The sequence below is a fragment of the Octopus bimaculoides genome, chromosome 30 (assembly GCF_046866305.1).
Source record: "Octopus bimaculoides isolate indiv1 chromosome 30, ASM4686630v1, whole genome shotgun sequence".
Taxonomy (NCBI): domain Eukaryota; kingdom Metazoa; phylum Mollusca; class Cephalopoda; order Octopoda; family Octopodidae; genus Octopus; species Octopus bimaculoides.
Window position 1 is genome coordinate 13,926,258 of NC_142957.1, and position 17,045 is coordinate 13,943,302.

Genomic DNA, 17,045 nt, shown 5'->3' on the forward strand with positions numbered 1-17,045 from the left:
ACATATATTTTATATATATTTTATTTAAAAAAAAACCATTTATTTCATTATGTATTAGCAGTGTTTTTGTATTTCATTGTTCAATAGTATATCTTTTTAATTTTTTGGGGCCACATTTCTGGCAGTAATTAAATGTCTGATTAGATCTACTCCCCCTTTTATTTAACTGCATTTTTGGTAAAGTAATGTATTTAAAAAAAAAAAAAAAAAAAATTTTATTTTAAAAACCAGAAAAATTTTTTTTCTTTTTACTGTCAGAATTATGAATACATTGCTAATGAGAGGGGTAAGCCACGTCAACTAGCAGCTAAATCAATATTATAAAATTCATTTATATGTTTGTTTTAATTATTTTTCTTTTAACATGCCCACCTCTATCATCGCAATCTTTCTGCCGTCTAAGCAAGCTCGTTTATCGGTTGTCTTCAAGAATCACGACTTGGTTGGGGTACGAGTCACACTGGACAAACAGATAGCGATATTCATATTTGCCATTTTCATTCTGAAATAAATAAATAAATAATAATAACAATAATAATGATTTAAAATTTCGGCAAAAGGCCAGCAATTTTGTGGGAGCGGGTAAGTCGATTACATCAACCCTCAGTGTTCCACTGGTACTTAATTTATCGACCCTGAAGGGACGAAAGGCAAAGTCGACCTTGGCAGAATTTGAACTCGGAACATATAGATGGACGAAATGCCACTTAGCATTTAGCCTGGTGTGCTAACAATTCAGCCAGCTTGATTTATTATTATTATTATTATTATTATTATTATTATTATTATTATTATTATCATCATTATCATTATCATTATCATTATTATTACTATTACTATTATTATTATTATTATTATTATTATTGTTATCATTATTAAAGGCAGTGAGCTGGCAGAGTCAGTAGCATGCTGGGCGAAATGCTTAGTGGTATTTCCTCTGCCGTTGCTTTCTGAGTTCAAATTCCGCCGAGGTCGGCTTTGCCTTTCATCCTTTCCAGGTCGATAAATTAAGTACCAGTTATGTACTGGGGTCGATCTAATCAACTAGCCCTGTCCCCACCAAATTTCAGGCTTTGTGCTTTTAGTAGAAAAGATTATTATTATTATTATTATTATTATTATTATTATTGAGGTGGTGAGCTGGAAGAATCATTAATGCACTAGATGAAATGCTTCGTGGTATTTCACCCATTGCTTTCATCCTTTTGGGGTTAATAAATTAAGTACCAGCCAAGTACTGGGGTCGACGTAATTGACTATCTCCCCTCCCCTCAAATTCCAGGCCTTGTGCCTATAGTAGAAAGGATTATTATTATTATTATTACTTCTATTAAGGCAGTGAGCTGGAAGAATAGTCAGTGCAGTGGACAGAAGGTTTAGCAGTATTTCGCTCATTGTTATGTTCTGAGTTCAAATTCAGCTGAGGTCAACTTTGCCTTTCATCCTCTCGGGGGTCGATAAAATAAGTACCAGTTGAACATTGGAGGCCGAATGCAATTGACTCATCTCTCCTCACAAATTGCTGCCCTTGTGGCAAAATTTGAAACTATTATTATTATCATCATCATCATCACCATCATTATCATTCTGGGATTGCTAAAATAAAGCCCTAATCTGTACGTTCAATTTTGGAAGACAGGTCTCTGAACACTGCAAGACCGACATTTTATTTGATGCTCCACTGATTCTGCAAACCCCGATGCCCACAATGTAAAAATCCCTTTTTTTTTTTTTTTCTCTTACCTGTTTCTTCTCCAAGTTGACTGTAGCTTTCCTGTACGGACCTTCAATATAAAACCTCAGTCGTAAGTGTTTCGCATCACCGACTTTAAATTCTGCATGACTGAATAAAGAAAATAAGAAAACAAATAAAGACTTATGCACAGACTGAAAAATGCTATGGGACAGCGGCATAAAAGCTACGAGACAGACCTGGGCAAAATGGAAGACGGAGAGGAGCAAGGAATGATATCTAACTTGAAAAGAGGCCAAAGACTAGGTATATCTCATCTTCATTGGTAATTATTCTAATGGTTGAGCTCCAGCATGGCCACAGCCTTGGGTTGGGATATATTAACCCTTTAGCAGTTAAACTGGCCAAAATATTTCATCTGTTTTTTGTTCAAACTGACCAGGTCCAGGCTCTCACACCTACCCTACAATGGTATTCTGTGTTAAACAATCACATCATGGGAATCTCAGTTACTGATGCTGAAAAAAGTTTCCACAAAAAAAAAAAAGAAAGAAAGTATATTGATTTCAGATATTGGCACAATGCCAGCAGTTTCAGGGAGGGGGGGCTAAGTTAATTACATCAACCCCCCAGTACTCAACTGGTACGTACTTTATTGATCCTGAAAGTACAAAAGACTAAGTGGACCTCAGTGGAATTTGAACGCAGAACCATAAAGACTAAGTTGATCACATCGACCCTGAAAGGACGAAAGACTCGGGCAACCTCTGCAGGATTTGAACACAGAACATAAAGACAGATGAAATGCTGCTAAGCAAATTCGTTGTGCTATCAGTTCTGCCAGCTTGTATCATCATCATCATTTAACGTCCGCTTTCCATGCTAGCATGGGTTGGACGATTTGACTGAGGACTGGTGAAACCGGATGGCAACACCAGGCTCCATGAAATAAAACCTGTTGAGTTGAGGACATTATGAAAATGAGGCATTTGACCAGTTTCAAATCCAACTGACAGCAGGGTCACTCACCTCACATGGCGTCTTCTGCGTCGGCCCGATTCCTCTCCGTATGCTTTGATTGGTTCACCCAACAGTTGCTGCACCTGGAAAAATTTTTAACACAAATTTAATATAATCAATCACCAATTCGCTTTTACTGTACCACAACCTCCACCCTATCACCACCACCACCACCACCACAACAACAATAATAACTGGCACCTGTGCTGCTACCACCACCGCTTCCACAAATAGAACCTCTACAATCACCACCTCCACTCCTACCATCACTATCAACACAACCACCCTCTGCTGTCACCATCACCACCACTGCTACCAACACAAACATCACCATCACCACCTCCACCCTGACCACCACCACCTACTAACGTTGTTGTTGGCACTCTGTCGCTTACAACATCGAGGGTTCCAGTTGATCCGATCAACGGAACAGCCTGCTCGTGAAATTAACGTGCGAGTGGCTGAGCACTCCACAGACACGTGTACCCCTTAACGTAGTTCTCGGGGATATTCAACGTGACAAGGCTGACCCTTTGAATTACAGGTACAACAGAAACAGGACGTAAGAGTGAGAGAAAGTTGTGGTGGAAGAGTACAGCAGGGTTCACCACCATCCCCTGCCGGAGCCTCGTGGAGCTTTTAGGTGTTTTTCGCTCAATAAACACTCACAACGCCCGGTCTGGGAATCGAAACCGCGATCCTATGACCACGAGTCCGCTGCCCTAACCACTGGGCCATTGCACCTCCACACCACCTACTACCATACAACCATAAAATAAAAACTAGAGTTGATTTCTTTGGTTAGACCACTGGTTTTTAACCAGAGTCCACAGAAGATTTTGCATTTAAAATTTACCTGCAATAAATTGGAAATCCATCAACAATACACAAAATTTTTTTTTATACAATTCCTAATATTTCATTATAAAAATAGGACATTTTTAAACACTGAATGGCTGTAGGGGTCCAGCAGAGTAAAACAGAAATCAAAGGGGCCCCACAGGTAAGAAAATGGTTGAGAATCACTGTACTAGATCCTTTATCAAGATGGGTGCCCCAGCATGGCCACAGCCTGATGACTAAAGCAAGCAAAAAGGTAAAAATAATGGATTAAACAAATTAAAAGGATAAAAGAATCCTTCTTGATCCCTACGAACACATAAGGGTCAGTTTCCCAGCTTCTGTGGTCTGTATATTTGACTCCTGGACAGGATGGTGGTCTGTCGCAGGATTACTCATTTTTGTGAGCTGATTGGACTGGAGCAACATGGAATGAAGCGTTTTGCTCAAGAACACAACTTGTCCATGTCTGGTAAGTTCACCGTCATCAATTTGAAGCAGGCAAAGTTCACTGTCATCAATTCCCCGAAAGGAAAAGTTCATTGTCATCACTTCACTGAAGGGAAGTTCACCTTCATCGATTCACTGTTTTTCGGCAATAAAATAGTTTTTAACAATTAATGGTGAAATACTATGGATATATTTTCTTGGTAAACTTTCCTCGTGATGAATCGATGGCAGTGAACTTACCTGTCATCCGACTTGTCACCTGTCCAGGAACTGAATCCCCAATTTCACAATCAGGAGTCCCACACCCTGACCAATTAGGCCACCTATTCCCATGATTAAACAAATTAATTACAAAAAAAAAAACAAAACAGTTATGTAGTTACCTCAGGATCATTTTTGCATCTCTTGAAGGCTTCTCCAAACACAGCATTTGGACTCTCTTTGGACAACAGTTCTTTAGCAATGGCATAAAACATGATAGCTGAAAGAGAAGAGAAAGAATGGTCAGTTAGCAGCACAACCCATGCCGGTGCTGCATTAAAGCACCTAGCACATACTGTAAGTGGTTGGCAAGAATCCTGTAACGGTACCATTTGAAAGTACTCATGTTGGTGCCATGTAAAAGCACAGAGCATGCACTGTAAAGTGGTTAGGGTTAGGAAAGGCATCTAGCTATAGAAGCCAAGCCAAAACAGACAACTGGAGCCTGGTGCAGCATTCCAGTTTGCCACCTCCTGTCAAATCGTCCAACCCAGTATGGAAAATGGATTTTAAAAGACGATGATATATATATATATATATATATAATGATGATGAAAATATTTGCTTCAAAACACTTACCTGTGATACCAACTCCAACAATTATAACACCTGTATATGTCACATCCTTACTAGCTTCTTTCACTAGAAATAAAATACCAAAATAGGAAAACGTATAAGAATTAACAGACATGTCTTCTGCATCATTGTTAAGTTGTATTTATACTGAAACACTCTGCTTGATAATTTGAATTAATTTTGAAAATAATCAAGGTTTTGGAGGAGTTTAGTAAAATAACGAATATATATTAGGATATTAAGATGGTGCTTGGAACAACCGATTGTGACTTCATCAATTCCTAAGGATATCTGAAGAAGGAATTTTTATTCCGAAATATCACATCAGACTATGGATGATTAAATTACAACAGTTTTTATAATCCATTGTTTGTATTATAGAGCATTGTTGTGTCAAATAACTCGACATGCCGAAACTGCAATGAATAACACCAGAAGAAAACAAGAAAAGGCTGGGCAAGAACTTCTAGTTGCTCGATTCACGAGAAACAACAGCCTGATCTCTCTCAAATAATATCCTACTGCCTTAAAAAGGGACACGTTCCATCACGAAAACTTTTGATACATATAAAGAATAAGATATTGTTGGAACACATTTGATCGTAGACCAGCTTGATCAATCCTGGATCGGGACTAAACAGAGCAACAATTCAGGCACGAAATTTAGTTAACGATAACTGTGTAAACCTGTCGGAAGGACTGTCGTAGTTTTGGGTGGTGGACTTAATCCGTCGATCCGTTTAACATCACCTGGCCCATACGCTCCTTAAGCAAAGTTTAATTTTGATCTGAGGACAGCTGCTTCCCTTTCTCTCACTAGTTTCAAAGTAATTGTAAAGATCTTCCGCTTCTGGCTAAACCATAAAAAAGAAGACCCTAATGGCTATGAAAAGGGGAAATTTAACTGACCTTTTTCGCCTAAGTTTAAACCTTCGTAAGGGCTTTTCCATGCCTCCATCAACTCCTTTTTTTCGCCAGGGTCCTCGCTGTCTGTCTGTTTTTTCTCCGATGCAAATCTGATATTTACATTGGTGCATTTCGATGCAGCTGTTCTTAGTATTCGGCTGTCTTTGTTAATGTTGGAACAGGCGGAGTGCAGTCGGGACGTCCGAATAAGTGGAAAGACTGGTTTTAGGTTAGGGACGGCCAACAAACAGTTACTATGTGTCAGGGTGGGTTTGAAATTACTTCTGTTTAATAATAATAGTAATAAAGACGTCGGCCTGTTACAGTGATGCATCTGGAATAAATAACCAATTTTAATCATCTTTACAAAGTTCAAGTACTTTTTAATATTATGTATACATTTATTATAAATGTGGCCTGTGTTCCTCTATTTAACCTTTCCAGCTATCACATTGCTTTGAGAATTATCTCCCGTCGCATATAAAATTGGAGTTGTTGTAAAATTAGAAATGTAATCCGATTCTGGAACGACTTCAAAAGAAAACTATTTATTGTACATTGTCAGGCAAACAACTAGCAGAACTGTTACCACGTAGGATAAAATGCTTAGAGGCATTTCTTTCGACTCTCTTTTCAGACTTCAAATTCCGCTGAAGTCAGTTTTGACTTTCATCCTTTCAGGGTCGATAAAATAAGTACCAGACAAGTACTGAGGTTAATGTAATCCACTTTCTCACCTCTGCTTAAATTGCTGGCCTTGTGCCAAAATTAGAAGGAATTTGATATTCTTTGTCTTCTGGAATCTATTTTTTTATACACCATTCCCATCAGCTTAATATATAATAAATCAACTCTTTCCACGCAACATACTTTATTTTACTTATATCAACCGACTTTTGTTTTTACCAACATACATACCATAGATAAATTTGAAGTTATTCCACCTGGATAACAAGTACAGCTATATACTTGAATTACTGGAGCACTGGGATATATAATACACTGCCTAAGTATCGATCTTGAGAAATCAGGCTTCTCAAAAGCAGAAAGGAGAATGCTAATTAGAAGATTACATATTCGAGTCATCAATGGAAATGTAAAGATTTGTAAAACGCTCCAGAAGTCTGGAATTTAAATCTATATTCGCATATATAGACATGCAGCTATATGGACGAGAATACGTTTATAAAACAAAACATACACATCTGCCCATGTACTGACTCCAAATACTGCGTATATACACACAAACATGCACAAATACTGTTGATGTTGAAATTCCAATGAAGGAACCTTGGACCTAAGTTAGAAACTAGCTCTTTCTCTATTAGCAAGAAATCTTGAAATAAAACTGAGTAACACCGTACGTACGCACACTTGAGGTGCGGGAAGCACATTTTCATATTATCATACGTTTAATCTTTATTTATGTTTTCGTGTTATGTGTCCCCCACATGTATTTGTATTGTCCCCTCTTTGTTGGTAATAAAGAAACACATGTACCGCACTTATATTTAAAGGCCCTTATCATATTCTCAGCGGTGATTTAGCAAGAGTGCGTGCTGCCAGGGCAGCCCATGATCCCCCACTTCGGCTCCCTAAGTCTATACAGGCTTATACAGCAGACAACAAATGTAACTGCCACAACAAAAGTGTCGTCTGCGTATCCTCGCCATCGCCCGTGGTAATGTTGGCTTGATTTAATAGGTTCCGTTAAATCTTGTGGTGTGCGATCAATTGTTCCTCTTTTTCCATGTCTACGTTTAATGAATGGATAAAAATTACAGATTTGCTAGTCATGCATTAGTATGCTCTGGAACCACTGATTAAACCTATTTTAAGCCTCAAAAATTAGCAGCAAGTCCCTGTGGAATACTCAGCAGGTTACACCGTAGATCAATAAACCGGTAACCAAGGAACAATTCCACTTATCGAAGAATTACTAAGGTCCCACCGCGTATATAGATTCTCCGGCCGCCCGCTCCTGCTGCTTAACGGAAGTTTACGTTGCTATGTCAGATGGCGCGTAACTTGTCCGTTCATGTCGTCAACCTCCAGTTTGTTTTCTTTGACTTCTTTATATCGCTTGTGTGTCAGTAATATGGCTGAGTGACACAAAGCAGCATCTGTCCTTTATTATTAAAAAAAATTGGTTGAAGGTAGGATCTCTTTGAAAATATCGTACTTACTTTCGTTTGAAAGTTTACCTTGCGAAATTGTATTGTCCGTTTGTATATATGTTTGTTGCTGTGTTCTGCTCGATCTCAGTCTGTTGGTGTGTTCTGCTCGATCTCAGTATGTTGGTGTCTTAAACTTAGTGTGTATGTATTTTATTAGTGTGATCTGCGTTTGTGTATATTCTTGGAAGTTACAGTGTGCTACTGTGATAATGTTGGCGTGTTCTATATCGACGCAAGTGTGTTTCCCCCTCCTAGATTTTGTTTCCTCATAACTTTTGGGGAAAAAACGGATATCTTTTAATGAAAGTTTCTTCAACTGCTTTTCAGATAGTGTAGATTACAATTATATTGGTATATGATGTGAAAATGAAAAAATTGGTGGGTACGCACACGTACAGACTGACACACATCACATATATATACACAAAATAAAACTTGAAATTTGAAAAAAAAATTATGTGTATCAGATTGTGCGTGTGTGTACGTGTTCACCATTTTGCTTCCCATTTTTCATATTCCGTTATAATTATTTACACACTCTGAAGAATATTTGTAGAAAATTTCATTAAAAAGCAAGCATTTAAGTCATGAGGAGACGAATTCAGGTGGTGGAGAGCACACTTATATAGCTATGCCCTATCCATGTTCGTGTGTTCCAGTGTCTGTTTCTGAATTCTGGGGTTGTGTGGTAAGAAGTTTGCCGAACACCACATGATTCCAGGTTCAGTCCCACAGCATGACGCCTTGAGCAAATGTTCGTCTACTATAGCCTCAGGTCGACCAAGGCCTTGTGAGTAGATTTGGTAGACAGAAACTGAAAGAAGCCTGTCATATATGTGTATGTGTGTGTCTTTTGTGCCTGTGATTGACTCCTCCACCACCACCACCACCACTTCACAACCAGTGCTGGTGTGTTTACATCCCCATACCTTAGCGATTCAGCAAAAGTGACTGATAAAATAAATACTAGGCTTCAAATTAAAACGAGTACTGGGGTCAATTTATTTGGCAAAAATTGTTCCTGGCATTGCATCAGAGCCATGTGTTGAGAGGAATTCTTTGGGGTTTGAATAATTCACCTCTGGAAACATGGAGGTTTTGTCCCACTCCTTAACACATGGCTATGTTGCTCCCTCACTACTCCTGTTCATCATCAGGGTTGTACTATTATTGTTATATTATATTTCTGTATTTTTCAGATCTGCCAATGTCAGGGACATCACTCAGCTGTCATGTTCCCGTCAGTACAGCCCTTCCACCCCAAGTTGAGGGCCATCTCCGATGTTTCCTTTGTTTGTGCATACCCAGGATTGAATGGTTGGTGCCAGATCACCCTGCCAGGACCCTCGTCCACCTCACCTGGTGGGGTGAGATTGGTTCTGGCACAAATTTCAGGTATGTCCTTCCAAATGCCAACCACTTCACAATGTGGACTGGATGTTTTTTTTATATGACAGTAGCACCAGCAGGGTCACTGAGTAACTTGCAAGACAAGGAATTTTTGAGAGGGGAGGGGGAATTGGAGGAGTTGATCTTATGTCACTACATTTAAAATGGTAATGGTTACAAAGGATTGCATGTGCCACTCAGCTGGAACAAATATAACACAAGGGATATATTGTTTATTATTCAATTTTGCAGGCCCTTAGATGTATCTAATCCCATCAAGACCAGACTGAAAACCACAGCGAGGTACCCAATACGGTCAGGACCAAAGCAGTTTGCATCATATCTAAATGGTAATTTCAACCTTCTTCTATCAATGTTGTTATTTGATCAATACTTGTGGATAATGAACCTTTTTGAAGTGCAATAATTAGTTGGGTCACAGCTGACTGGGATAATAGAATTGAGAACATATACTTGTTGTTGTTCTTGTTTTTGTTTAACCCTCAATCAAGCCATGTCCAGTAGACCTATGATCACAGATGTTCCAGTCCTGACCATCCCATCTTATATCCAGGTACAATGTATCTAGGACTACATTATCTAGTTGTTCTTTAACCGCAGCTAAACCCTGATCCAATAGAAGTCCACTGTGTGTGTGTGTGTATATATATATATATATATATATATGTGTGTGTGTGTATATGTTTGTATATATATATATATGTGTGTGTATGTGTTTGTATATATATATATATATATATTTGTGTGTGTGTGTGTGTGTATGTGTGTGTGTGTCTATGTGTGTGTGTAGAGTGATGAGCTGGCAGAATTGTTAGCACATTCGGTAAAATGCTTAGAAGCATTTCATCTATCTTTACATTCTGAGTTCAAATTCTACTGAAGCCAACATTGCTTCTCATCCATTCAGGGTTGGTAAAGTAAGTATCAGTTGAACACAGGGGCCAATGTAATTGACTTAACTACTCCTGGGGTATGAATATTATTAAAAAAAAACCCAAAAACTGCATCCCTTTGTGAAGCCATGTTAAACCAATGTAGCAGAGTTGTCTCATCAAACTGGTTTGAGCTCAAGCTTAAAATGACCTCAAGCTCAAAATGACCTCAAGCTCAAATTCATGGCCTTCACATTGGACTGAGGTTGGTGTAGAGAACATGCTGAAGCCTTCGTTCTGCAGTAGACTCAACATACACAATCCAATCCAATCCAATCCAATATTTGTGTATATATCTAAGGACTGAGATCACCATCATCATCATCATCGTTTAACATCCGCTTTCCATGCTAGCATGGGTTGAACAATTTGACTGAGGACTGGCAAGCCAGAAGGCTGCACCAGGCTCCAATCTGATCTGGCAGAGTTTCTGCAGATTGGAGCCTGGTGCAGCTTTCTGGCTTGCCAGTCCTCAGTCAAATCGTTCAACCCATGCTAGCATGGAAAGCGGACGTTAAACAATGATGATGATGATCTCAGTCCTTAGATATATACACAAATATTGGATTGGGTTGGATTGTGTATGTTATCTAGTGCATTTTGAAGAAGATTTGTCTGCCACAGCAGAATTGATACCAGTGCTGGTACCACATGAAAAGCATCTGTGCTAGTACCACATGAAAAGCACTCATGCTGGTGCCACATGAAAAGCATCTGTGCTAGTACCACATGAAAAGCACTCATGCTGGTGCCACATGAAAAGCACTGGTGGTGGTTCCACATAAAATGCACTCATGCTGGTGTAACATGAAAAGCACCCAGTAGTCTCTATGGAGTGGTTGGCATTAGGAAAAGCATCCGGTCATGGCGACCATGACAGTGGAGCCTATTGCAGCCCCTGGCCTTACCAGCTCTGGTCAAACCATCCAACCCATGCCAGCATGGAAAACCGATGTTAAATGATGGTCTTCTTTTTACTTTGTTCTCTTCCTCTTTCTGTTTCCAGATATGAATCTTTTACTGCTGGACATTGTGGATGAAGATAATTCGGAAGTGGTCGGCTATACCGAGGTGACCAACATCACCTCGCTTACAGTGTCAAACACTCTTGAGAAGTGAGTATCTTTCCAGACATCTCTTCCAATCTGTCAAAAGACACAACACAAACACTTTCACACACATGTGTAAACACATTTCGGAACTTCTTATTTCTTTATTGCCCACAAGGGGCTAAACATAGAGGGGACAAACAAGGACAGACAAAGGGATTAAGTTGATTACATCAACCTCAGTGCGTAACTGGTACTTATTTAAACGATCCCGAAAGGACGAAAGGCAAAGTTGACCTCGGCGGAATTTGAACTCAGAACGTAGTAGCAGACGAAATACCATCAAGCATTTCGCCCGGCGTGTTAACAATTCTTATTTCTTCATTGCCCACAAGGGGATAAACATAGGGTTCCGGGTTCAATCCCACTGTGATGATAATGGTTTCAAACTTTGGCACAAGGCCAGCAATTTCAGGGAAGCTGGGGGTAAGTCGATTACAATGACCCCAGTGTTCAACTGGTACTTATTTTATTGACCCCAGTGGTGTGGTTTCAAAACCACACAGCGGTATTTGAACTCAGAACATAAAGAATCAGAAGAAATGCTGCTAAGCATCTTGTTCAAGGCATTGATGATTCTGCCAGTTCGCTGCATAGAAACTAAAAAAAAAAAACATGAGGTCAGTCAAGTCAAAGGTCAAAAGGTCAAGACAAAATGGCCCTCACCATAATATATCAATCCTATAAAGGCACAAGCATGGCTGTGTGGTTTTGAAACCACACCACTGGGGTCAATAAAATAAGTACCAGTTGAACACTGGGGTCATTGTAATCGACTTACCCCCAGCTTCCCTGAAATTGCTGGCCTTGTGCCAAAGTTTGAAACCATTATCATCATCATCATCATCATCATCATCATAGTAATATTACCTAATTGCTGTTTATTTTTCAGTGTTTATCCTGTTTTATCATTGAAGGATGTTAAAATAGCTGAACTCCATGTTTCTATTGAACTGCAGCCACTGATGGGTAAGTCTTAGTCTTCATAACCTACAAATCCATTCATCTAATCTCCCTTCAGGCCAACAAAACAACTTCTGCTTGGTCATTCAACCTTCCAGAAATAGCATCCCTTGTCCTGCTTCTTTACCAATTCCCCCATCCCCTATTCTGCTTCTCTACCAATTCTCCCATCCCTTGTCCTGCTTCTCTACCAATTCCCCCATCCCTTGTCTTGCTTCTCTATAACTTCTCCTATCCCTTGTCCTGCTTCTTTACCAATTCTCCCATTTCCTGTCTTTATTTTCTACCACTTCTCCCACGCCCTATCCTGCTTTTCTACCAGTTTTACCATCCATTGCCCTCCCTACAATAATGTAGTATAACTTACTTCTGGAGATACAGTTTCAGGTTTGCCTTTTCAGAATCTTACGACAGCACTGGGTTTGTACCAACACCAGACATTGTCGATCCTCAACCTGCAGGACCTGTGGCACTGACCAATATCACATATCCACCATCACACTTGTTAGCATCATCCGAACGAGAGGTAAGCTGGGTTCGCATTTCTTTCTCTCCTCCCCATGCTTCTGCGTGCCAGTGGCACGTAAAAAGCACCATTTGAGCGCAATTGTTTCCAGCTTCGCCTTACTGGCACTTGTGCCGGTGGCATGTGAACAAAACATTGGACTGACTCCTATGCAGGTGGCACATAAAAAACACCATTTGAGTGTGGCCGTTGCCAGTGCCACCTGACTGGCCTTCGTGCCGGTGGCACATAAAAGCACCCACTACACTCCCCTCCCGGAGTGGTTGGCGTTAGGAAGGGCATCCAGCTGTAGAAACTCTGCCAAATCAGATTGGAGCCTGGTGCAGCCATCTGGTTCGCCAGTCCCCAGTCAAATCGTCCAACCCCTGCTAGCATGGAAAGTAGACGTTAAATGATGATGATGATGATGATATATACATATATACACACACACATACACTGATATGTTACCTCTTCTCCTCTTATCTTCAGAGTTCTTCAGTGTTCAGCAACAACAGGAACTTCCCTCGAACATCTGAAGTAACAGCTGGCCTTGACCTACAGCCCAGGGGCATTGATGCTGCCTCTAGATCCCAATACCAAGAATGCGGTACCACCGTTTCCATTACCACTGCTGGCGATGTTGTACACACCCAAAACTTCCCGATTCTGAAGACAAAGTCCACTTCGTCTCCCCACCTTGCACAACAACCTGGTAAATATAACTGAGAGAGAGAGAGAGAGAGAGTTTTTGTTGTGAGATAGTCATTGCATAGCAAGGAGGGAATCGTACGATGTGAGGGGGACTGCTATTGCTTCTTGTTTAGCCCCAGGTCAATTGGATTGACAGGGAAGGCACTTGGTCCATCAGGAAACAGTGGTGTATAATGATAATGATGAACTTATTGTATACAGTGCTCGGCACACTACAACTCATCAGAAAAACCCAGTAGCCAAAAGTGCATGAACGGTTCGTAGAATGATGCTGTGGAGGTGAACAGTGAATGAGTCTTTAAAAAAGGAAAACATTGGGGGATGGAGGCATCAGGTGTACTGTTGGAAGTTTTGAAGGATGTAGTGTCTTAACAACCAAGAACTGATGCAGGTTCTTTATTCCATGCTTCAGTAACTCTGAGCATGAAAGAATGTTTCCGAAAGTCATGGGTGTCATGTTGTTTTTGTTTTTTTAAAATTTATTTTGTAAGCATGGAGTGGCTGTGTGGTAAGTAGCTTGCTTACCAACCACATGGTTCTGGGTTCAGTCCCACTGCGTGGCACATTGGGCAAGTGTATTCTATACTATAGCCTCGGGCCGACCAAAGCCTTGTGAGTGGATTTGGTAGACGGAAACTGAAAGAAGCCCGTCATATATATATGTGTGTGTGTGTGTGCCTGTGTCTATCCCCGTAGTGGTAAGTAGCTTGCTTACCAACCAAATGGTTCTGGGTTCAGTCCCACTGCGTAGCACATTGGGCAAGTGTCTTCTACTATAGCCTCGGGCCGACCAAAGCCTTTTGAGTGGATTTGGTAGACGGAAACTGAAAGAAGTCCGTCATACATATGTATATATATATATATATATATATATATATATATATATATATATATATGTGTGTGTTTGTCCCCCCAACATCGCTTGACAACCGATGCTGGTGTGTTTACGTCCCCATAACTTAGCGGTTCGGCAAAAAGAGACCGATAGAATAAGTACTAGGCTTACAAAGAATAAGTCCTGGGGGTCGATTTTCTCGACTAAAGGCGGTGCTCCAGCATGGCCGCAGTCAAAAATGACTGAAACAAGTAAAATTGTAAAGAGTATGTCCATCAGTGTTAGACATATGCAACTCAAAAAGATGCCTGAGGTTGTTGTTGGAAAGATGGTGGATAATCTTGTGGGTATCTACCAAGTCAGTTGTCAGACGTTGGAGGTTTAATGTGTCCATGGCCAAGGAAGCAAGACGTTTACTTCAGAGTATGATATTTGTCTGTTGGCAGGTTTTCATTTGGTTGCCTGTTTCTGAACAGTTTGCAGGAGATTGATGTACTGAGCCAGACAATGATTCAAGACTGGTGATGATGCAAGCTCTAAGTGTGAGGCTAATCACATGCATAATAATCAGGTTGTACAAGAAGGTGTGTGGAGGCGCAATGGCCCAGTGGTTAGGGCAGCGGACTCACGGTCATAGGATCGCGGTTTCGATTCACAGACTGGGCGTTGTGCGTGTTTATTGAGCGAAAACACCTAAAAGCTCCACGAGGCTCCGGCAGGGGATGGTGGCGAACCCTGCTGTACTCTTCCACCACAACTTTCTCTCACTCTTTCTTCCTGTTTCTGTTGTGCCTGTAATTCAAAGGGTCAGCCTTGTCACACACTGTGTCACGCTGAATATCCCCCGAGAACTACGTTAAGAGTTACACGTGTCTGTGGAGTGCTCAACCACTTGCACGTTAATTTTCAGGAGCAGCAGGCTGTTCCGTTGATCGGATCAACTGGGACCCTCGTCGTCCTAAGCGACGGAGTGCCAACAATAGGAAGGTGCCATACCCATTGACTGGTGTAGCAGCACTATTGTCAGCAGCCAGAAAAGTAGAAATGATATGCTAGAAAGAGGAGGCAATTAACCCTTTCATTACCAACCTGGCTGAAACCGGGTTCTGTATCTAAGATTGTATTGGTGATGATGATGATGACAATGATGATAATATAGATTATGATGTTAATTATATAATGACGATGACTATTTGATGATGCGGATGGGGATGAGTATGATGTGATGATGATGATGATGATGGCAATGATTTAATTGGTGGGGATGAGCATGGTGTGACAATGAAGATGATGATGATGATGATGACGATGATTGTAATGTTGGTGACTAATGATTAATAGTGATTTTCACGATAACAATGATGAGGATCATGTTGATAATGAGGCTGTAGAGGATGCCAGTAACTACACCCCCCCCCACCTTGTACTAAAGATAGCCATACCCATTTACCATATTCCTCTATTCTTATGTCTAACTACAGTTATCTTTTCCTTTTACCCCCATCTACCCACTCTCCTTATCTACCCTGTGCTTCCTTCTTGCCCTAAAAAAACAAAATCATCCCTAACCCACGCCCACCTCATCACCACCACCCTCTTCTCCCAAAGGGACATCAATCCTGGACGACCATCATGCTGCGGACCCTGGTTACACGGACATAATTTCCATCTTGCTGGAGAAAGGGCACAAACTTCGTAAGACGATGATCCATTCATTAGCTCACGAACCCTCAAGGAACCAGAGACGACAAGTCCTCAACAGCAAATCAAACCTCTCAAGGTAAGTTTGTAAACTGAGACTACATTTCGTTTTACAGAACCATTTTGTCTGTCTGTGTGTCTCTCTCTCTCTTGCTGCTTGTTTTTGCTTAATTTTATTTTGGAGGATCAGTGAAATTCATGCTGTTAAATATATTGCTTGGCTAAGGTTGTGAGTTGGCTGAATTGTCAGCATAGGTGCAGGAGTGGCTTTGTGGCAAGAAGCTTGCTTCCCAACCACATGGTAACTTATCTTATAAGCAAAAGAAAATGGTTTAATACTCTATGAAATTAATAATTTAAGGAAGTTATTTTTTAACCTAATAATATCCTCCACCATCATCACTACAAGAACTGGAGACTGTTTTAGCTGAAGAATGGACAAAAATTCCTTTGGAAACAATTCAGCCTTTCTATGAGTCCATACCTCATAGAATTCAAGCTGTAATTACTGCTGAAGGCGGTCCTACCCCATATTAAAATAAATTTGCTTGAAATTTGAAGGGGTTTCCATTATTTTGTCCAACCCCTTTATATACAACAGCCTTCTTCAAAGTTATCCTCACAATGCTTCACCAAAACTACCTCAAAGCTTCACTACCCCAAGTACCTCAAAGCTTCACTACCCCAAGTACCTCAAAGCTTCACTACCCCAAGTACCTCAAAGCTTCACTACCCCAAGTACCACACAACTTGACCAAAACTAATTATATTTATATATATAGTTAAAAGAAGAAAAGAAAATGGAGATAAAGGAAGTTAATAATTGTTTATTATTAACAAATTGGTCGTCTTCACTTCTTACAGCCGTTTTAATTAACACTCAATAATTTAATTACAAATTTGTACATTAAATTTTGCATTTTTGTGACATGAGCATAATTTCACCAGAGAAA

The 17,045-nt window shown here is 40.3% G+C and overlaps 2 protein-coding genes across 5 annotated transcripts in view; one reads left to right on the plus strand and one right to left on the minus strand.

Moving 5' to 3' along the window:
• Positions 1-3: 3 nt before the first annotated feature.
• LOC106878442 (mitochondrial import inner membrane translocase subunit Tim21) lies at positions 4-8,049 on the minus strand. Of its 3 annotated transcripts, none has more exons than XM_089346302.1 (7): positions 7,933-8,049; positions 5,750-6,080; positions 4,844-4,906; positions 4,387-4,484; positions 2,723-2,796; positions 1,744-1,843; positions 4-502 (listed from the first exon to the last, which is right to left on the minus strand). In XM_089346302.1, the coding sequence occupies exons 2-7, from the start codon at positions 6,078-6,080 to the stop codon at positions 413-415; spliced, it is 756 nt and encodes a 251-aa protein (XP_089202428.1). In that variant the 5' UTR covers positions 7,933-8,049; the 3' UTR covers positions 4-412. The 3 variants fall into 3 exon arrangements, with proteins under 3 accessions (XP_089202428.1, XP_089202427.1, XP_014783137.2); XM_089346301.1 differs by lacking the exon at positions 7,933-8,049 and adding an exon at positions 6,665-6,875; XM_014927651.3 differs by lacking the exon at positions 7,933-8,049 and having other exon boundaries at positions 5,750-6,235.
• The window catches only part of LOC106878440 (C2 domain-containing protein 3), a 57,448-nt gene continuing 48,155 nt past the window's right edge, over positions 7,753-17,045 (plus strand). For both annotated transcript variants that reach the window (XM_089346298.1, XM_089346299.1), the window contains exons 1-8: positions 7,753-7,902; positions 9,123-9,318; positions 9,565-9,662; positions 11,272-11,380; positions 12,267-12,343; positions 12,739-12,863; positions 13,335-13,557; positions 16,000-16,171. In XM_089346298.1, coding sequence (XP_089202424.1) covers positions 9,131-9,318; positions 9,565-9,662; positions 11,272-11,380; positions 12,267-12,343; positions 12,739-12,863; positions 13,335-13,557; positions 16,000-16,171 — 992 coding nt within the window. In that variant the 5' untranslated portion in view covers positions 7,753-7,902; positions 9,123-9,130. The remainder of the gene's footprint in view (positions 7,903-9,122; positions 9,319-9,564; positions 9,663-11,271; positions 11,381-12,266; positions 12,344-12,738; positions 12,864-13,334; positions 13,558-15,999; positions 16,172-17,045) is intronic.

Excerpts from the sequence above, each read along its gene's own strand:
- LOC106878442 (XM_089346301.1), bottom strand. The coding sequence starts at position 6,832 with ATGACTCGAATATGTAATCTTCTAATTAGCATTCTCCTTTCTGCTTTT. Across the intron at positions 4,907-5,749 it reads TTTAAACTTAGGCGAAAAAG|TGAAAGAAGCTAGTAAGGAT; the intron begins GTCAGTTAAATT and ends TTTTATTTCTAG. Across the intron at positions 1,844-2,722 it reads CGCAGAAGACGCCATGTGAG|TCATGCAGAATTTAAAGTCG; the intron begins GTGAGTGACCCT and ends TTCTTTATTCAG.